The following is a 21,265-nucleotide window of genomic DNA, read 5'->3' as shown; positions in this document are numbered from 1 at the left end:
CCAGGAGGAAGGGGCAGCTCTGGGGAGAAGGGGCCCCCTTCAATACCTGGAAAGGTACAGGCTCCAGGGAACAGCAGTGCAAAGACAGACAGTGCTGCAGCCTCAGGACTAGGGGCTCCAGACACTGCCCCCTCCTGGCCTCTCTAGCCCTGGGGCTGCCTGGGTCACACCCTCAGGGCAGGCTTCCCTGGCCTGAACCAAGCAATTCTTCCTGTGGGGGGACCTTAGCTGGATAGTCCTGCAGGTCCCACTCAATCCTGGGACATCTTGGGGGAGGCTGAGACACTGAGGGCCAAGACTGGAGCAGCTTCACCTCTGAGGGGCTGACTGTGGAGGAGGGGAGCCGTAGGCCTGGCTCTGCAGAGGCTCCTGCGGGCACCACGGCCAGCCCCGTGTTCTTACCTGCACAAAGAGCTTGCCGCTGCCGTGGCCCAACAGCTCGTGCAGCCCCACCTGCACGTCAAAGGAGGGTCCCTTCCAGCGGATGTACAGGTCCTGCCGAGACAAGCAGAGACCCATGCTGCCCACTGTCCCACCACGGTCACACGGCCTGCCCACACCCCCCGTGCCAGGCCGAGGGCCCATCGTGATGCACACATTTGCTAAAGGCCTACTACACTGGGCACCGCAAAGCCCATCCCATCCTTGCAGCAACCTGCGAAGAAGGGTCTGCCTCCACTGTTTGCCAGCTGGGGAAACAGGCTCCAAAGACACAAGGTCAAAGGTCACAAGTGGGGAAGCAGCAGAGCCAGGCCCGAAGCCACGTTCTTTCCTCTCCTCTGCGCTGGCCTGTCCGCCTTCCTGCATCAGCTGAGGTCAGGCCAGGCCCAGCGCCGGCCCTTGGGCTGCCGGTGCCCACCTTGTCCTCCTCCTCCAGGAAGGTGAGCTTCTCCCGCTGTGTGGCATAGGCCACGGCCAGCACGTTCCCCAGCGACACGTTCTTAAAGCCTTCCGTCTGCCTTAGGTCGTCATCTGGAGAAGGTGAGGGTGGGGACCAGGGAGAAGGGGCAAAGGTCAAGGGTCACAGACGAGGAGTCTGGACAAGAGGGACAGGCCGGGATGGTGAGCGGAGCAGGGTGATTTGTGGTCAGGGTGAGTGTGTGGAGGCGGAGGGTGCGACTCTCAGTGGGGTCTCCTGGGGGTTTGGGCCATCCTGTCGTGTTCGAGGGGCAGGGCCCACGGAAGCTCACAGTTGGGGATGTTGATGCCGGCAGGGATGCCGGAGCCGGCGAAGGTGAGAACATCCAGGGAGGTGAAGTCGGGGGTGAGGAACTTGTCCTTCTCGAAGGCTGGGGGCCAGGGAAGCTCCTTCAACAGCTGCTCCGCACTTGCCACTAGCCACTCAAACTTGGCACTCATGGCCTTGTTCACCATGGCCACGAAGCCTGTGGGGGGACAGAGTGGGCTGTGGGTTGGCAGGGTTTGGAAGGGATCTCACACCCTCCTCAACCCCTCTAACCCTCCAGCCGTCATGCAGGTATTGAATGCCTGCTGTGCACAGTGACCCTGTGCTGGCCACTCGGGAGGACGGTGACCCAGGCCTGGGCCCTGCCTCCACGAGGTCACTGTTTTGGGATGGGTGGGGAACAGAGAGAAGGCTTCGCTGAGTAACACCTGAGGTGGATCTTAAAGGAGATTGTGGGGAGTACATAGGGGATGATGGGGAAAGGATCAGATGCCCAGTGGAAGGGACGACGTGAACAAAAAAAGATGCTCTCCTTTTTGGGGGAACTGTGAACTGTCCTGCACGGCTAGTGCACCTGGCTTATGCGGTGGTGAGTGAGGCTGCCGCACAGGCGGCTGGGACTGATCCTTTCAGATTCAGTGCAGTTAGCGTTCCTGGCTCAAAGCAGTACAATTTCCAAAATTGTACTCCATAGAACACATTTTCTATGAGAGCCTTCATAAAGAAAGAGCTCCCTGGTCAGATAATTTTGGGCAAAACTATACACTCTACCTCCATCTTCTTAAAGGTTCGCAATGCACATTTGCACGTTAAAGAGTCCTGCAAGCAGAGACTCCCTGCTGCTCAGCAACAAACCCTTCTTGATGTAATTCCTGCTAACCCTACAGGGACTGTGCGCTGGAAAGGCCTGACCTAGACCGAGGAAGGGGTCAACCTTAACCTGGCCGAGGGATGGGCTTGGCAATGCCTCTCCATCTGGATTCGCTCTGTCTGATGAAATCCTCACACCAGGGCAGGAAGAGAGGATGATTAAAATAGCAAAGAAGGAAAAGCGACCTAAATAAATGTCCAATGATTGGGGATTATTAAATAAATCAGGGGGCAGCTATGTGATGGCATGCCATGCAGCTGTTAGATATGTAGTACAATATCAAATGCTGTGGGGAATTATTTATGATATATTGTGAATACTATACACCTATTAAAAAGAATGTGGTAGGTCTATATATACTGATAGGAAAAGTATCCACTATACATGATTAAGTGAAAAAACCAAGTGACAGAACAATACATAGAATATAAGCTCATTTACCTAGATGAGTTAAAAGGAATGTGTGGGGACGTCCCTGGTGGCGCAGTGGTTAAGAATCCGCTTGCCAATGCAGGGGACACGGGTTCGAGCCCTGGTCTGGGAATATCCCACATGCCACGGAGCAACTAAGCCCGTGTGCCACAACTACTGAGCCTAGGCTCTAGAGCCCGCGAGCCACAACTACTGAGCCCACAAGCCACAATTACTGAAGCCCGCGTGCCTAGAACCCGTGCTCCGCGACAAGAGAAGCCACCGCAATGAAAAGCCTGTGTGCCACAATGAAGACCCAACGCAGCCAAAAATAAATAAACTTATTTAAAAAAAAAAAAAAAAGGAATGTGTGTGTGTGTGTGTGTGTGTGTGTGTGTGTGAATGCTTCGACAAAGGCCTGGAAGGACCTGTACTCAACTGCGAGCTGTGGTGATCTCAGGAGGGGTGTGACATAGGAGAGGATAGTAAAGGAGGGATTTCACATTTTATCCTACATACGTCTGTACTGTTCCAATTACTTGCAACAAATGCAGATTTTAAATCACACACACGTTTTTAAGCACAGCACTATATAAAAACAGAAGACAAAAAGTACATTCCAAATTTTAACCTTGGGGTGGGTACAATCCCAGTTGATTTGTTTTGGTCTGTATTTTCATAATTTTTGACCACGAACAGAGACTACTTTTCTAATAATCACAATGAGTTGTGTAAAAAGGGGGGGACCTCTGAGACTGAGGCTGCTGAGGAGGCCCTGGGGTCTTGGCCCTCAGAGCAGGCCTGGCAAATCAGGCAGGAAACCTGTCTCACCCTCCGGCCCCTGGACTGCCTGTCCCTTCTGCCGTGTCCCTGGGCCTGGATCTCTGGGCTCAGATCCAAGCCCTCATGGGCTGTCGGGGCTTTCCTCTCTCCTCCAAGGCTAATCTCGCGGGCTTTTGGCAGCTGGATGCTCCAGACTCTCCATCCAGGGGCTGGGGAGGATGAAGCTTGGCAGAAACAAGTCTAAATCCTCAGGCTGGATGCCCTGCCCTGCACTAGTGGTTCCCATGGGGGCTTGGACACAAGGGCCGAGGCAGCCTGCCACCTGTCCTGAGATGACAGCAGCCGAGTCAAGTTCACAGTCCCAGTGTTAATTCTGCTCCCATCAACTCAGCACCATTTCCACGCCTGGCATTGTGCTGAGCTGTCTGCATATAATACCTCACTTCCCACGACACCCAAAAAGGAGTGACGGATGCGCAGAGGTGGGGTTAAGTGGCTCAAGGTCACACAGCCATTAAGTGACAAAGCTGGAGCCTATGCCTGGACCAGACATGAGAGGCAGCACAGCAAAGTGGCTCAGAGCCAAGGTGCCTAGACTAGGCCACCCACGACCTATGCCTCAGTTCCCACAACTGTGAAGTGAGGAGAGACATTCTCATAGGATGATGGTGTCAAAATGAGCTACGTGTCCAGTACATGGCAAATCATCAATGGCTGTTGTCATTGTTATTATTACTGCTGAGGGAGGAGCGGGGAGGGGAGAGTCCTCAGGGGACAAGGGTAAGGGTTTCCATCCGACCGCCCACCTCCCAGAAGTTACCTTCAAACTCTCCGCGGGAGCCAAAGGGGTCTCGGTAGCTCTCGATGAACCCGATGTAACTGGGGGAGAGAAGGGCTGAGATGGAGGCGGGGCGGGGGGAGGGGGCAGGGTGGGGTGAAGGCTGGCGCCTCACCTCTCCACGATGGGGGCTTTGTCCTGGATCCAGAAGCGAGAGCCCTTCTTGTGGGCCTCGATAGAGCCGTGGGTGAAGCTTTCTATGTACTGGGCCAGCATCTGCTCCTGGTGGCTGGTGGCTGCATAGGCCTGGGGGTGAGCAAGGGTTGGTCAACCTCAGGCTACCCACCCATCCCCATACCCACCTCTGCTGCCCAGAGGGGCCTGGAGAAGCACCTCAACCCCTAGCCAGCCCTACCTTGGCTTTCTCCAGGTGCTCCACTACCTTCTGGAGGATGGGTGCATAGTCTCCCCGGGTCACCCGGAAATTGCTTCCCTGGAATTCATAGCTCTTCAGCTTGGAATTCATTTCGGAGTCCAGAATAGGCTCTGAGGGAAAAAGGATGGCTCAGGGAAAAGGCTAATACAAGACACCCCAGCAGGCTTCTCGCTGTGACACTCCTTTACTCGAAGATCTTCAATGGCTCCCCACTGCCCACAGAAATTAGTATAAACTTTCATCTTCAAAAATATAGATATTGGGTTGGCCAAAAGGTCGTTCGGCTTTTTCCGTACCACCTTACAGAAAAACCCAAACGAACTGTTTGGCTAACCCAATGTTATGTTACATGAAATGTTCTAAGTGATTTACATGTTAACTCATTTGAGCCTTGTATCAGCTCTGTGGGGAGAGGGAAATTATTATCTCTGTTCTACAGATGGGGAAGCTAAGGCACCGAGAAGTTAAGTCAGTTTTTGAAGGTCACACAGCACCAAGTAGCAGAGTCGGATTCAAACCCAGTGTGGCAGATTGTATTTAAAAAGCTAGCCATACCCTAGATGTAATCACAAGAGTCCTTATAAGGAGGAGACAGGAGGGTGAAGGGAGGTAGGAGATGTGATGAGAGAAGAAAGAAGAGGGAGAGATGTGAGGAAAGGGCCACAGGCCGAGGAATGCAGGCAGCTTCTAGAGACAGAAAGAGGCAAGGCAACAGACTTCCCCTGAAGGCTCCAGAAGGAACTGGAGTCTTCTTTTAGACTTTGGACCTCCAGAACTGTAACAGAATAAATTTGTGTTGTTTTATGCCATTAAATTTGTGGTGATTTGTTACAGAAGCAATGGGATATTTTTTTTTAAAGGATTTTATTTTTTTCGCTGTGTTGGGTCTTTGTTGCTGCACTTGGGCTTTCTCTAGTTGTGGCCAGCCTTCGTTGTGGTGCGCGGGCTTCTCATCGCGGTGGCTTCTCTTGGTGCAGAGCATGGGCTCTAGGCATGTGGGCTTCAGCAGCTGTGGCTCGCAGGCTCTAGAGCGCAGGCTCAGTAGCTGTGGCGCACGGGCTTAGTTGCTCCACGGCATGTGGGATCTTCCCGGACCAGGGCTCGAACCCGTGTCCCCTGCATTGGCAGGCGGATTCTTAACCCCTGCGCCACCAGGAAGTCCGCAATGGGATATTAACACTGTTGTATTTTGCCTGTTGTCTCTGATCCATACAACATACTTCTAGCTTATATTTAAGAAAAAAGAAAAGATGGCCACAGTATCTCCCATCTCCCAAAGTGACTTCTCCTATCAGGACTTCTCCTCTTGAAGCGGGGCAGGCAGGCTTGTGGCTACAGCAGAAGTGACGCCATGTGACTGCCGAGGCTAGGTCACAAACGGCGACACGGCGTCTGCCTGGCTCTCTTGGGGTGTTCGCTCTGGAGCCCAGCCACCACGAGCAATGTGAAGGTGCTGTGTGAGGTGTCCTGGTTGACAGCCCCAGCGAGGTCCCAGCCAACAGCTAACATCTACCACTGGACGCGTGAGTCGGTGAGCAGGCAGAGGACGCAGCCCCTAGCTGTTGAGTCGCCCCCCACCTCTAAGTCTTCCCAGCTGAGGCCTCAGACATTGTCAGCCAGAGACATGCTGTTCCTAGCGTGCCTCATCCAAATTCCTGACCCACAGAGCCCAGGAGCATGAAAAGGTGGCTTTGTATCACTAAACAAATGGGGGCGCTTGTTACGTCAGGCAGCCTGGCTCCAGAGCCACACTCTTAACCACTGTCCTCTGCTGCATCCTAGAGGCCCAGCTCATACTCCCGTGCGATCCCCTCCTATTCCCTGGAACCCTTATCCTCTTCCCTAGTCAAATCGCACTACGTACGTGCTGCTCCCTAAACCTTCCCACCACCTTGCTTTGGCTCATGCTGTTCCCTCCACCAGGAGTGCTGTTCCCGACCTGTCCTCCTTTGCTTGGTATCTGAGGATCAACGAAGGGAGAGCTGCTGGGAAGGCACCGGTGAATGAAACACAGAGTTCCTCCTCTCAAGGAGCTTGAAGTCAACAGAAAAATAACTGGGAAATTACTGGGCGTGCTGATGAGCAAAGAGGCTGTGGGAAGACAGGGACAGGTCCAGGGAAGGTGAGGTCCAAGCCTGGCCTACAGGACGATTAGGGTTCATCAGTGGAACACCTAGAGAGGAGGAAGGACATTCCAAGCGGCAATGGGGAACAGACCGTGCAAAGGCCTGGAGGGGGTAGGTGAGAACATGGGGTTTTCAGGGAATTGGAAGCTGCTGAGCGTGGCTGCAGCCCAAAGTCTAAGTGGGATGCTGGGGCTGGGAGGTGGGAGGTGGGTGTGGAAGGGAGGACGGGGTTACAAAGGTCCTCACAGGGGCCTGGATGCTTCTCTTAATGCTGCATCTGTATCCCCCTCACCTGGTAACAGACGCCAGTTTTCTTTTGAGAACCACCCCCTCACAACCACCCCGAGTCCAGGTGGTGGGTCCACCTGGCTGTGAGTCCACCTGGCTGTGAGGTAGGCTTGGGACCAGGGTCCCTTAACCACAAGGACCCGAAACAGAGAAACCTGAGCCACTCCCAGACGTTAAGACACTACTTCGGGGAGAAGAGGGCTCTCTTTGCTGGAATGGCCCAGCTGGTGGGCCAGGCTGTGTGTTTTGGTTGACAGCCCCAGCCGAGGCCCCAGCCAACAGCTAACACCTACCACTGGACATGTAGATGGGAGCAGCCTGCTGTGGGTGAAGTCAAAGAGAGCTGAGCCAAGAGACAGAGAGAGAAATTTCTGAGAATACTGTCTGAGCAGCTGGATCCAGCTGTGCCTGAAGCTACTATATTCTGGGCTTCTTAATTACTCAAGCCTACGAAGTCCCCTTTGCTGTAGGCAAATTTGAAATAGGTTTCCTCACTTATAACCAAGAAATTCCAAATGATGGAGCCCTTAGAAGTGCATCTGGGCTTTGCCTTGAAGGTACTTGGGGAGATATTTAGGAAGTGGATTTTAGTAAGTTCACCACCCCCACCTTTCTGTATTGTCCCCAACCTCCAAGACACACGTGGTCACCTTTTTTTTTTTTTGCTGTACGCGGGCCTCTCACTGCCGTGACCTCTCCTGTTGTGGAGCACAGGCTCCAGACGCGCAGGCTCAGCAGCCATGGCTCACGGGCCCAGCCACTCCGCGGCATGTGGGACCCTCCCGGACCGGGGCACGAACCCGCGTCCCCCGCATCGACAGGCGGACTCTCTGCGCCACCAGGGAAGCCCAGGTGGTCACCTTTTCCATTAAGCCTTCACTGATGTGCAGTTTGGATTTCTCCTCTAGGCTGTCATGGGACATATGGTCCAGCCTCTACTTCCATTGTTTACATGGATTGGTATCTTCTGCGCCACTGCCTGGAGGATGAGGACCATGGCCAACACGTGGCCCCTGTCAGAGGCTTGCAGCAGTGATGTTCGCCAGGTGGAACAAAGGCCCTTCCCCTGCCCTTGAGCCTCCTCTTAGGTTTACATCACCACCAGCAGCACCGGGGCTGGGGACGCTCACCTCACAGGAACACCATTTGCTGAGCACTAGGGCTTGCACCTAGCAAGCCTTCGATCAACGTGTGCCGTAACTATTACAACTGTGGTTACTGCCTGCAGCTACCATAGTCGGCTAACCCTGTCCTGGGTTCTGGCCCCCTCCACGCTGGTCCAGGAACACAGGAAGGAGGAGAAGGGGCGTGAGCTCACCTGTGCTCAGCACAGAAGCCAACCGCACCTCGTAGCAGGGCTTCCCATCCTGGCCGACCTCCTTGAAGAGCCGTGTGTTGTAGGCACTGAGGTTCTGGAAAAGACCAGGGCAGGGGTTTGGGGGAGAGTAAGTCCAGAGCGGGCTGTGGGGTGGGGGGAGGGAAAGTGGGTCACACCAGAGAGAGAAGATACACAGGTAAAGCAGTCCGGGGCCTCCGGTGGACGTGCCTGAGTTGTCTGCGAGGGGAGAGAGCAGGGGCAGGCCAGGGCAGACTCTCGCTCTGCTCAGTACACTAAGCGCTAACTTTTACTAAGCGCTGTGCAAGACACTTCGTGACCTCAGCTAACCCGGGGTACAGGAGGCAGGTCCCATTCCACAGATAAGGAAATGTCGCTGTGCGGCTGAGCTGGGAGGTCAAAGTGACACATGGATGCCCCAGCCCAATCCAAGCAGCTCTGATGTTCTGTGTCCTCCTGCCCTGAGGCTGTCACAAGGCCCTTCAGCCCAGGGTGGGGCAGGGGCAGCTCCATCAGGGCACACACGGGGACATCTTCATTCACGCCAGGCTGACCCTTAGACGAGGATTCCCAAGTCTTCTCCACCTCAAGGACCCAAGATGCCCATGCCTCTGGGCCCAAGCTGAGACACAGGAGTGAGCGCCAGTGCCAAGGGGACCCCAACAAACCACCACCCCAAGTTCCCCAACCCCCAAACCTGTGAGTCCAGAAAGTCTTGGGCTAGTTTGGCATCTTCCATGGTACAGTTCCCAGAGAAATAGGTGGTGATTCCCTGTCGGGGAAGGGGCAGATGGGAAATAGGAGTTGCTGAGTTGGGTTGGGGAAGCTGGTGAATTCCTTCCCAGCCACCCTCTCCAGCCTCTGGCTTCCTCCACTTCCTCTCAGCAGCCTCCACTGTCCCTCTCCAACTCTTTCCAGGGGGAAAAATTACAACACAAACAACAAACAGAGGCCCAAGTCCAGCCTTCCTGAAGCTCTGTGCCAGCCTCTTGCGGGCCCGCCCCTACGGTTTGCTGCATCCCTCACCCCACGCAGCTCCCAAGCAGCCTCCAGAGGTGGGAAGCTTTGGCCCCCTCCTTTCCCATGCCCCCTCCTCAGCTCCCTCCAGCTCTCAGCTTCTCTCCTTCCTTCCTCCTGCACATGGCATCCCAGGATGTCAGAACTGGGAGGGCATTCAGAAAGCATTCCATCCAACCTGCTTACAAATGATGGCGCTGAGGCCTGCAGTGGAGGGCAGCTTGGCCTCAGGCGTGACGGACAGCCCGCTGCCTCCCCATCGGGTGCCCCTCCCTCCATACCAGGCGGCCCCCAAGGATGCCCTCCACTCCCCAGTGTGGTTGGGGGGGCCTCACCTCCTTCCCCAGCCCGAGGTGTCGAAGCCTCGATTCCAGAGAGAACATGAGCTCCCCGCAGGTCTGCCAGAGGCCCCCGACTTCCTCCGGGTGCTGCTCCGCGGCCTTACTACCCAGGATCACACGTTCCAGCTTCTCCTGCAGGGGAAGGGAGGCCCGTGGCCTGGCCATACCACCCGAACCTGCCTCCTGGAGTGCCCCCCTCCCTGCCCCCATCGACCCCCAAGCTCTTCTCCCACAGTCTAAGACCTTCTGGCCCAGAGTGCAGTTGACAGACCGGCAGCACTGACTTTGCCCGAGAAATGCAGACCCTCACGCCCCACCTGCTCAGGCCTGCTGGGTCAGAAGCTGCATTTCAACAAGCTCGCCAGGCAATTCGTGCACTCAGCAGGGGCTGAGAGCCCTGGTGTAAGAGCTGCCTCTGCCCCAGATGGGCCTGAGCCCCGTGGTCCCAGAGAGGGACTCCTCATGCCCAGGCTCCTCCGCTGTCCTCAGTGGTGACAGGCAGGCTCCACCTCTGCAGCACCTAACAGCGCACAGAGCCCTTTCACAGCCTCCGCTCATTCGTCCCTCGGGTCAGCAGGGTCAGGAGGTGGCTGCAGCACCCAAGGCCATGCAGTGTGGTAGTGACAAGGTCAAAGCTCCTCTCAGGGCCCGACTCCCACTGGGGCTCCATCTGCTGCATGCCCCGCCCCCCCATCCCACCAGCCCCAAACTGCCCACCTTTCCCAGCCGTCTTCAGCTCACCTTGGGCAGGTTGGGAACAAACTTGGTGTCACCAAAGGACTTGTAGTTGCCCATGTTGGAGTAGACACCTGCAGTGTACACCAGGAACGCCTGGGGGAAAGGGGGTCAGAGGAAGCACAGTCTCCCTACCCCACGGAGGTTCCCTCCTGGGATATTAACACCCCAGAGGAAGCAGTATGGGTGAGGCTGGGAGACTGGCGGGGCAGGACCCACATCCTGGGAGGCCCCAGTCTGGCCACAACATGCTTTCACAGCCCAGTCTTCACACACTCATCGTCCAGCCAAACTGGTCTTTTCAACAGCTACCAAATACATCCAAGCCCTCATGCACCTTGTTCCCTTTACACCAGCACCCTCCCAGCCACCTGCCGCCCTCTCATGTGACCCCCGAGGCCCAGTGCAAACACCACCTCCTTCTGCAGGAAGGGCTGTCCACAGCCCTCACCTGGCAGGCAGCCAGCACCGGAAGCATCAAACGTTAGGGCTGGAGGGGCCTTGGTCAACTACTCTGTGGTTTTTGCCGGCCCCAAATCTAGGCTCCCTTCCTCTGGCAATAAGGCCTCACATTTTCCTTTTGGGATAGGGCGAAATCTCCCTTCCCCAACTCCAGGGCTGGACACAGGCCCAAGGTGGCCAATAAGAGCCCAACCAGGACATTTCCCAGTGGCAACGAGCCTCCGGTTTATACCAAGACTCATCAGGCCTGAGTCCCCTGGAGGTGACGGAAGAAAGCAAAGCTGAGAGATGAAGACTGCATCACCATGGTATCACCGAGCCCCTGAATCTGGTCGTGCCTGAAGCCTCCCTAGCCCTGGACTTTTCAATTATGTGAGCCAGTAATTCTCTCTTTTTTTAAATAGACTTTATTCTATAGAGTAGGTTTAGGTTTCCAGCAAAACTGAGCGGCAGGCACAGAGATTACTCCAAAGTCCCCTATCCCCACACAGGCACAGCCTCCCCCATTTTAATAGCCCGCACTAGACTGGTGCATTTCTTACAACTGATGAACCTACATTGACACCTCATCACCCAAAGGTCATAGCTTACATTAGGGTTCACTCTTGGCGTTGTACATTCTATGTGTTTAGACAGATGTATAATGACATATATCTACCATTATGTATGATACATTACTCTGTATTATACAGAGTAGTTTCAGTGTCCTAAAAATCCTCTGTGCCCGTCCTCCCTCCCAACGCCTGGCAACTACTGATCTTTTTACTATCTCCATAGTTTTGCCTTTTCCAAAATATCATATAGTTGGAATCATACAGTGTGTACCCTTTTCAGATTGGTTTCTTTCACCCAGTAATAGGCATTTAACTTTCTCCATGTCTTTTCATGGCTTGATAGCTCATTTCTTTTTAGCACTAGATAATGTTCCATTGTCTGATGTACCACAGTTTGTTTATTGAGTCAGCTACTGAAGAACATCTCAGTTACTTCCAAGTTTTGGCAGTTATGAATACAACCGCTATAAAAATCGTGTGCAGGGGCTTCCCTGGTGGCGCAGTGGTTGAGAGTCCGCCAGCCGATGCAGGGGACACGGGTTCGTGTCCCGGTCCGGGAAGATCCTACGTGTCGCAGAGCGGCTGGGCCCGTGAGCCATGGCCGCTGAGCCTGCATGTCTGGAGCCTGTGCTCCGCAACGGGAGAGGCCACAACAGGGAGAGGCCCGCGTACCGAAAAAAAAAAAATCGTGTGCAGGTTTTTTTGTGGACATAAGTTTCACTTCAAGTTTTCACTTTGGTAAATACCAAGGAGCATGACTGCTGAATCATATGGCAAGAGTACGTTTAATTTTATAAGGAAGTGCCAAACTCTCTTCCAAAGTGGTTGTACCATTTTGCATTCCCACCAGCAATGAACAAAAGTTCCTATTTTTGCCCATCCTTGCCAATATTTGGTGTTGTCAGTGTTTTAGATTTTGGCTGATCTAATAAGTATATAATGGCATCTTGTTTTTTAAGTTTGCAATTCCCTAATGACATACAATGTGGAGCACCTTTCCATACGATTATTTTCCATCTGCATATCTTCTTTGGTGAAATATCTGTTAAGGTCTTTGTCCATTTTTAAATCAGGTTGCTCATTTTCTTACTGTTTTGTTTTTTTTTTGCGGTACGCGGGCCTCCCACTGCCATGGCCCACGGGCCCAGCCGCTCCGCGGCACATGGGATCCTCCCGGACCGGGGCACGAACCCGCATCCCCTGCATCGGCAGGCAGACTCTCAACCACTGCACCACCAGGGAAGCCCTTACTGTTGAGTTTTAAGAGTTCTTTGTACATCTTGGATAACAGTCCTTTATTAGACATATATTTGCAAATATTTTCTCCCAGTCTGTGACCTATCTTTTCATTCTCTTGACAGTGTCTTACACAGAGCAGAAAACTTTAATTTTAATAAGTTCAGCTTATCAATTATTTCTTTCATGGATCATACTTGGTGTTGTATCTAAAAAGTCACCTGCATACCCAGGGTCATCTAGATTTTCTCCTATGTTATCTTCTGGGAGTTTTATAGTTTTGTATTTATATTTAAGGTTGTGATTCATTTTGAGTTAATTTTTGTGAAGGATGTAAGGTCTGTGTCTAGATTCTTTTTTTTTTTTTTTAACATATGGATGCCCAGTTGTTGTAGCATCACCTACTAAAAAGACTATTTTTATTTCATTGTACTGCCTTTGCTCTTTGTCAAGGATTTGTTGACTATATTTATGGGGGTCTATTTCTGGGCTCTCTATTCTACTGCACTGATCTATTAGTCTATTATTTTGCCAACAGAACACTGTCTTTTTTTTTAATTAATTAATTTTTAGTTTTGGCTGCATTGGGCCTTTATTGCTGCACACAGGCTTCCTCTAGTTGCGGCGAGCGGGGGCTACTCTTCATTGTGGTGTGTGGGCTTCTCACCGCAGTGGCTTCTCTTGTTGCGGAGCATGGGCTCTAGGCACATGGGCTTCAGTAGTTGCGGCACGTGGGCTCAGTAGTTGTGGCCCACAGGCTCTAGAGCACAGGCTCAGAAGTTGTGGTGCACGGGCTTAGTTGCTCCATGGCATGTGGGATCTTCCGGGACCAGGGCTTGAACCTGTGTCCCCTGCATCAGCAGGCGGGATTCTTAACCACTGCGCCACCAGGGAAGCCCCAGAACACTGTCTTGATTACTGTAACTTTATAGTAAGTCTTGAACTAGAGTACTATCAGTCCTCCAACTTTGTTCTTCTGCTTCATTATTGTGTTGGCTATTCTGAGTCTTTTGCCTCGCCATATTAACTTTAGAATCAGTTTGCCGGTATCCACAAAACAACTTGCTGGCATTTTGACTGGGATTGCATTGAATTTATAGATCAAGTTGGGAAGAAGTGACATCTTGACAATATTGAATCTTTCTATGCACAAACATGGAATTTCTCTCCATTTATTTAGTTCTTCTTTGATATTTTTCATCAGAGTTTTGTAGTTTTCCTCATATAAGTCTTGCACACATTTTGTTGGATTTACGACTAAGTATTTCAACATTTTTGAGTGCTCTTGTAAATGGAATTCTGTTTTAAATTTCAAATTCTACTTGTTCATTGCTGGAATATAGGAAAGCAATTGGCTTTTGTGTATTAACTTTGCATCCTACAAACTTGCTATAATCACTTATGAGTTCTAAGAGTTTTGGGTTGATTCTTTCAGATTTTCTACATAGACAATCATGTCATCTGTGAACAAAGACAGTATTAAGTCTTCCTTCACAATCTGTGTACCTGTTATTTCTTTTTCTTGTCTTATTGCATTAGCTAGGACTTCCAGTACAATGTTGAAAAGTAGTGGTGAGAGGGGACATCCTTGCCTTATTCCTGATGTTAGTGGGAAAGTTTTTCACCACTAAATATGATGTTAGCTGTAAGATTTCTGGTTTTCTGACAGTTTTTATCATGAATGGGTGTTGGATTTTGCCAAATGCTTCTTCTGCATCTATTGATATGATCGTGTGATTTTTCTTCTCTAGCCTGTTGATGTGATGATTTACATTTATTGATTTCTGAATGTTGAACCAGATTGGCAGGATAAATCCTACTTGGTTATGGTACATGATTCTTTTTATATGTTGTTGGATTCAATTTACTAACATTTTATTGAGGATTTTTGCATCTATGCTCATGAGACATATTGGTCTGTAGTTTTCTTTTCTTTCATTGTAATTTTTGTCTGATTTTGGTTTTAGGGTAATACTGGCCTTACAGAATGAGTGAGAAATTATTCCCTCTGCTTTTCTCTTCTGAAAGAGATTGTAGAGAATTGGTATGTTTAGTATCAATTAAGTTAGTACTACTAACTTAAATGTTTAGTAGTGAACCTATATTGGCTTGATGTTTTCTGTTTTAGAAGGTTGTTTATTAATTATTGATTCTATTTCTTTAATAGACATAGGCCTATGTAGATTATCTATTTCTTCTTGTGTGAGTTTTGGCAGATTATGTCTTTCAAGGAATTGGTCCATTTCATATAGGTTATCAAATTTGTGGGCATAAAATTTTTCATAGTATTCCTTGATTATCATTTGAATGCCCATGGATCTGTAGTGATGTCCCTTCTTTCATTTCTGATATTAGCAGTTTGCGACCTCTCACTTTTTTTCTTAGTTAACCTGGCTAGAGGTTTATCGATTGCTATGATCTTAATGTTTGTGTCCCTCCAAAATCAGTATGTTGAAACCTAACGTCCAAGGCCATGGTATTAGGAGATGGGGCCTTTGGGAGGAGATTAGATCATGAGGGAATAGCCCTCCTCATTGAGATGAGTGCCCCTACAAAAGAGATCCCAGAGAGCCAGCTCAAATGATCCATCATGTGAAATCACAGTGAGAAGTCAGCAGTCTGCAACCCAGAAGAGGGCTTTCACCAGAACCCAACCATGCTGGCACCTGTCTTCCATTCTTTTTCTGCCTTCTGTGGTTTTAACTGAGCGTTTTATATGATTCCATTTTCTCTCCTTTCTTAGCGTATCAGTTGTACTTCTTTTTCTAGTTTTTTCAGTGGTTGAGTTTGCAATATACATTTACAACTAATTCAAGTCCACTTCATGGGCAGTTTGAGTACCTTATAATAACAAAAGGATCCTAATTCTTGCCTCATCTCCCTCATATCACTTCTGTCATTCATTTCACTTCTACATAAGCATACATAAGCATATACATACATGTACACATAAGCACACATAGTTGGATATGTTGCTGCTATTATTATTTTGGACAAACTGTTATCTCTGAGATCAATTAAGAATAAGAAAAATAAAAGGTTTTATTTTACCTTCACTTATTCCTTCTCCAGTGCCTTTCCTTTTTTTACTGTACATCTGAGTTTCTGACCTATAACATTTTCCTTCTCTCTAAAGAACTTTTATCATTTCCTGCAAAGCAGATCTATTGGCAACACATTCCCTCAATTTTTGTTTGTCTGAGAAAGTCTTTATTTCCACTTTACTTTTGAAGGATAATTTCACAGGGTATAGAATTCTAGGTTGGTGCCTTTTTATCTCAACACTGTAAATATTTCAGCCCACTCTTCTTGCTTGCATGATTTCTGAAAGGTCAGATGTAATTCTTCTCTTTGTTCCTCTGTAGATAATTTTTCCTTCTGGGTTTTTTCAGGACTTTTTCTTTCTCTTTGATTTTCTGTAGTTTAAACATGATATGCCTACATGTAGGTTTTGTTTGTTTTTCTTTTTTGTTTTGCACTTACTATCCTACTTGGTGTTCTCTGAACTTCCTGGATCTGTGGTTTGGTATCTGACATCAATTTGGGGAAATTCTCAGTCATTATTATTTCAGATATTTCTTCTGTTTCTTTCTTTCTTCTTCTGGTTTTACCACTATATATATGTTACACTGCTTATAGTTGTCCCAGTTCTTAGATATCTTATTCTGTCTTCTTCAGTCTTTTTTCTCTTTGCTTTTCAGTTTTGGAGGTTTTTATTGAGATACCCTCAAGCTCAGAGATTCTTTCCTCTGCTATGTCAAGTCTACTAATAAGCCCACCAAATGTGTCCTTCACTTCTATTAGTGTTTTTTTGATCTCTAGCACTTTTTGGATCTTTGTTGGAATTTCCATCTCTCTGCCTACATTGCCCATCTGTTTTTTTTTTTTAATTGAAGTATAGTTAATTTACAATATTGTGTTAGTTTCAAGTATACAACAAAGTGATTCAGATATATATATGTATATATCTATATATGGATTTTTGGGGGGTTTTTTTTTGCAGTACGTGGGCCTCTCACAGCTGTGGCCTCTCCCATTGCACAGCACAGGCTCCAGACGCGCAGGCTCAGCGGCCATGGCTCACGGGCCCAGCCACTCCGCGGCATGTGGGATCTTCCCAGACCGGGGCACGAACCGTGTCCCCTGCATCAGCAGGTGGACTCTCAACCACTGCGCCACCAGGGAAGCCCTATATATGTATTCTTGTTCAGATTCTTTTCTATTATAGGGTATTACAAGATACTGAGTATAGTTCCCTGTGCTATACAATAGGTCCTTGTTTACCTATTTTATATATAGTAGTGTATATATGTTAATCCCAAACTGCCCATCTGTTCTTGCATGCTGTTTCCATTAGCACCCTTGGAATATTAGTCATAGTTCTTTTAATTCCTGGTCTGATAAGTCCAACATCCCTGCCATATCTGAGTCTGGTTCTGATACTTGCTCTGTCTCTTCAAGCTGTGTTTTTTGCCTTTAAGAATGTTTTGGAATTTTTTTCTTGATAGCCAGACATGATGTGCTAGGTAAAAGGAACTGTCATAAATAGGCCTTTATTAAGGTGATGGTAAGGTGTGGGGGCAGGGGAAGCATTCTAGAATCCCATGATTAGGTCTCAGTCCTTTAGTGTGCCTTTGCTGCTGGACTATGAACTTCACATGTGCTTCTCAGTCCCATGTTCCCACCACTCCTCTTAGGTGGGACAGATGGTCAGAGCTATGGAGCTGGGTATTTCCCTTCTTCCAGATCAGTTAGGCTCTGATAAAACCCTAGCAGGTTTGGTTCTGGTTAAACAGTTTTTCCTGAGGGCAGACTGTGTTAGGAAGAACAGAATGTTCTAGCATATTTCAAAAATGGTTCCTTTTCCTCTCCTCCTGTGAGGAGCATGAGGGACTTTTTCTCTGAAATTCATTATGAGAACCAGGTCAAGCTCCTGGACGTAATTTCCCCCAAACTGTGGGCCCCCCTTATGACTGGGTCCCCTTGGAGTTTTTAACTCTTAGAATTGTCCACATTGAGCCTCCAGCAATTCGTCAGTTACAGTTCAGGTTTTCCTACCCCAGCACTGGTTCTGTGGAGGTTTCTGCTCGTGAATTTTTGCTCTGGTAAGTTGTGATTCTCTGTACCTGCCTGTCTGTCTCTCCAATTTTGGGGGCAGCAGTTTGCCCTGTGACCTCACTTCTCTTAAGGATCTAAGAAGAGTTGTTGATTTTTCAATTTCTTCAGCTTCCTTACATGCCAGACCAGACTGGGAGTCAAGGTTTTTTTTTTTTCTTCATTTAAGCCAATTTGAGGTGGGTTTCTGTTACTTACAAACAAAAGAATCCCACTGAAAATAATGAATACTTGGGTAGCACTTTTCCATTAATAAGTACTTCCCCAGCTATTAGCTCTTTTAATGAGTAAATCAAGGCCTAGAGACGGGATGTGATTACTCACAGTTCAAAAAAACGTAGAAGAAACAGCCTGGGCCTCAGCGCAGAGATAAGCAATCCAATCCCTTTATTTTACATATAGAAAGACAGACCATATCCTCATACATTCTTGGTGAAGCTTTTTCAGAGGATGATTTAACAGCACCAATCAATTGCCAATGTACAGAGCCTTTGACCCAGCAATTCTACTTCTACAAATAGATCCTACTCACACATGTGCGTAAGTATGCTCATCGTGGTATTGTTTGTAAGAAGAGTAGAGAAAAACCTAAATGTCCATCAATAAAGAAAAGATTAAATTGATTATAGTGTACATTGCTGTGGAATGCTTCACAGCCAATAAAAAAGAATGAGGTGGATTTATACGTACCCCATGTAAGTTCTCCAAGACATGGTGTTCGGTGAAAAAAGCAGAACTCATAAGTATACATAGAATGTGATCTCATATGTAAAAGAGAAAATAAGGAACTAATACATGTGCATATGTACATGTACAGGTATGCGATACAGGCAGAGGACTGAAAAGGTTATATATCCCACCATCTTCAGTGGTTACCTCTGGGGAGGACACTGAGAACAAATGATCTTTTTGCTTTGTTTTGTGTCTTTCTGCATTTCTGTAATGCACTAAGAATGCATTAATGTATTCCTTGGCCAACAGACCCACAGACAGACAAAAACAAGGGGACAGGCAGAACATTCTGCCCAGGGACACACAACACGGTAGAGGAAGATATGGTCAGAACACAGACCTCCTGATTCCTACACTGGACTCATTCCTCTACCGCCTCCGAATCTCCACAGCTGTTTCCTTTACTCCACAGCCCTTGTTATAATCACAGCAGCCACCACTTATCTTGGCATCAGGTTGCTACAACCCTAAGAGGTACAGACTATCCTCACGCATATCTTGCAGATGAGAAGACTGAAGCTCCAGGAGGGGATGTCCCTGCGTTTGAAACCTTTCGTCTAATGCAAAGAGACAGAAAGTCCTTTGTACCCCTGCTTCCTGGCCTCTCACACCCAGAAGCCACTCAGGAAATGCAGGCTGGCCTGAGAGAACTGACCTGATATTCCTCTTCGGTAAGGCCCTCAGCCAGGGCATGCTGGCGCAGCTGGTCGGGGTCCTGCGCACGGAAGAGGCGGCTGAGCAAGGCATAGATGTAGGGGGCCTCAGGGGAGGTCTGCAGCAGCACGGCCAGGCCTCCATACCAGGCAGCCCGTGACAGGTGGTGGGCATAGAGGCGCTCTGTGGGTAACAGCAGGCGGAAGGCCTCGCGGCAGTCCAGGCTAGACACGCCGATGTCATTGGGGAGGATGTACTGGGTGTCCGCCATGGGCCCTGCTGAGAACCATCACCATGATCACAGCCATCATTTATCGCACGCCAACTGCACACCTGACTCTGCACTCTCACAGTCTGATTTAATCCTCTCCAAAGTCCATGAGGAAGGGAATACCACTGTACCCATGCACCAGATATGCTAACTGAGGCTCAGCCACGGTTAGGTGACTCACCCAAGGAGATTACAAAATATTCTGGTAGGCAATGTTTGGCCCATGGCCTCTCAAACTTAAAGACTGAATCCAACTACCTAGTATTACAGTTGGGGAAACATGTCCAGAGAGGCTAGAGCTTTGCCTAATAACACAAGGGAGAGGTCAGAAGCAGAGATCTGCATCTCTGGATTCCCAGCCCCAGGCCTCACTCCTCCCCTCCTCCTTCTCTGACCTCCTAGCCTCCTCCTTCAGAATCATCCTGCAGGTTCTTCAATTCTGCCCACCACTGTGCTCATAAGGACAAAGTCCCAGTTGGAAGACCCAGGTTCCAATCCTGGCTCAGCCCCAGACTCCTAATATCAAGTCAATTGTTTTACTTTTCTGCCCCTCCATTACAGCCTCTGTAAGATGAGATTGATAGTAACCCCAGCCTCACCAGGTGGGTATGCCAATTAGATGAGGTCACGAGGTCACAAGGTCACCCCTATCGAATGGAATGTACCTACAGCAGTAAACGATTTTCCCTGAACTCTTCCTCTCTCACTGATCCCAGGATCTGTCCCACCCTCATCCCTCTGCCTTTTCTTCGGTCCTCCGTCCTCCTGTCCTCTCCCTGTACTGAGTCAGGGGAGCTACCCTAGCTACAGAAATTCAGAGTTGGGAGAAAACTCATTTTACAGTTAGGGAGATTGAGGCCAAGCAACTTACCGAAGGTCTCACTGCCCGGTTGGGATCCGGGTGTCTCCCAACCCAGAGTATACTCCACAAAGCCCTCTCTTACTAGGAATGAGTTTCCAACCTCCCCCGCCCCTCCCGATGCTGCTCCCCAATAGCACAATCCCCTGGGCTCTAAAAGGAGTGTTAACCCTTTGCTGCCTGGAGCATTCCTTGGCCTCGGGGCCGCGATGAATTTGGCAGGGGTACGGGATGGGGGGCAGAAAGAGAATGATCTTGCGCTCGGCCCAGACTCGCCCTGTCCCCCGAGGATGACACATTGTGACCCTGAATCCCGGGCGCCGCGCCTCACCTCACCTGCAGCAGCTGCTCCGATCGCAAACTCACTTCCTGCTTCCGGCTCCCCCCCATTCATTGGGGCTCCGCGAACTCCGCCCCCACCAGCCAATTGCCGGGCCTCGGGGTCCGGACGGGCATCGCCTTCAGCCAATAGGCGCGCCGAGGCGAGCTTCGCCGGCATGCCGGCTCCCCGCCCCAGGCACCACGGCGTCGTAAGCAGAACGGCCCCTGTGGCCTTGGCCTTTTGTCAGCAGGTGGCGCCCGCGCGGGGGTCAGGAACCTCAGTGGCCTGGCCGGTGGCGGCCTAGTTCCGGCAGACGGGGCTGGCAAGGGACCCCGAGTCCAGGCGGGCACTGTGGGGATTACCCCCCCCACAGTCCTGACCTCCGCTCTCCTTTGGGGTTTCTCCCAGTCCCCCGAGCTCAGTTTTGTATGGGGGAACCTGCACCGTGGGAGTGATGTGGTCCTTCCTCGGTGGAGTCGAGGGCCAGGGGGCGGAGACTCTTCCGAGACTGCAAAACCCTTCGCGCAGGGAATCGAGGCTACAGGTGAGCGGGCTCCTGCCAGGGCTGACATGGTCCTACCGTGTGGGGGGCGCGGAGAAACGCCCCCAAGTACTTCCCTGCACCGCTACCGACTTACCGTGGGCCTGATGGGGGCTGCAGCTGAGTATCTTCGAGCCTCAGTTTCCTCAGCACAAAGGGGCGAGGGGCCTGGCAGTTCCCTGGTGCTTGCCGGGTGCCTGACGGATGAGAA

At 50.1% G+C, this 21,265-nt stretch overlaps 1 protein-coding gene across 2 annotated transcripts in view; it reads right to left on the bottom strand.

The window, feature by feature from the left end:
* Positions 1-20,574, bottom strand: part of DPP3 (dipeptidyl peptidase 3) — a 34,373-nt gene extending 13,799 nt beyond the window's left edge. Inside the window, exons 1-12 of one of the 2 annotated variants that reach the window (XM_082660986.1) lie at positions 20,528-20,574; positions 19,063-19,337; positions 10,315-10,404; positions 9,568-9,705; positions 8,913-8,987; positions 8,198-8,291; positions 4,445-4,575; positions 4,205-4,335; positions 4,072-4,130; positions 1,191-1,385; positions 860-972; positions 403-495 (exon numbers count right to left, since the gene is read on the bottom strand). In XM_082660986.1, the coding sequence (XP_082517112.1) occupies positions 403-495; positions 860-972; positions 1,191-1,385; positions 4,072-4,130; positions 4,205-4,335; positions 4,445-4,575; positions 8,198-8,291; positions 8,913-8,987; positions 9,568-9,705; positions 10,315-10,404; positions 19,063-19,332 (1,389 nt within the window). In that variant the 5' untranslated portion in view covers positions 19,333-19,337; positions 20,528-20,574. Of the gene's footprint in view, positions 1-402; positions 496-859; positions 973-1,190; positions 1,386-4,071; positions 4,131-4,204; positions 4,336-4,444; positions 4,576-8,197; positions 8,292-8,912; positions 8,988-9,567; positions 9,706-10,314; positions 10,405-19,062; positions 19,338-20,522 lie in introns of both variants that reach the window. The other variant, XM_082660987.1, reaches the window with a different exon arrangement.
* Positions 20,575-21,265: the final 691 nt, after the last annotated feature.

Source organism: Grampus griseus (assembly GCF_964374135.1).
Source record: "Grampus griseus genome assembly, chromosome: 8".
Classification (NCBI taxonomy): domain Eukaryota; kingdom Metazoa; phylum Chordata; class Mammalia; order Artiodactyla; family Delphinidae; genus Grampus; species Grampus griseus.
This window is presented reverse-complemented; position numbering and strand designations above follow the sequence as displayed.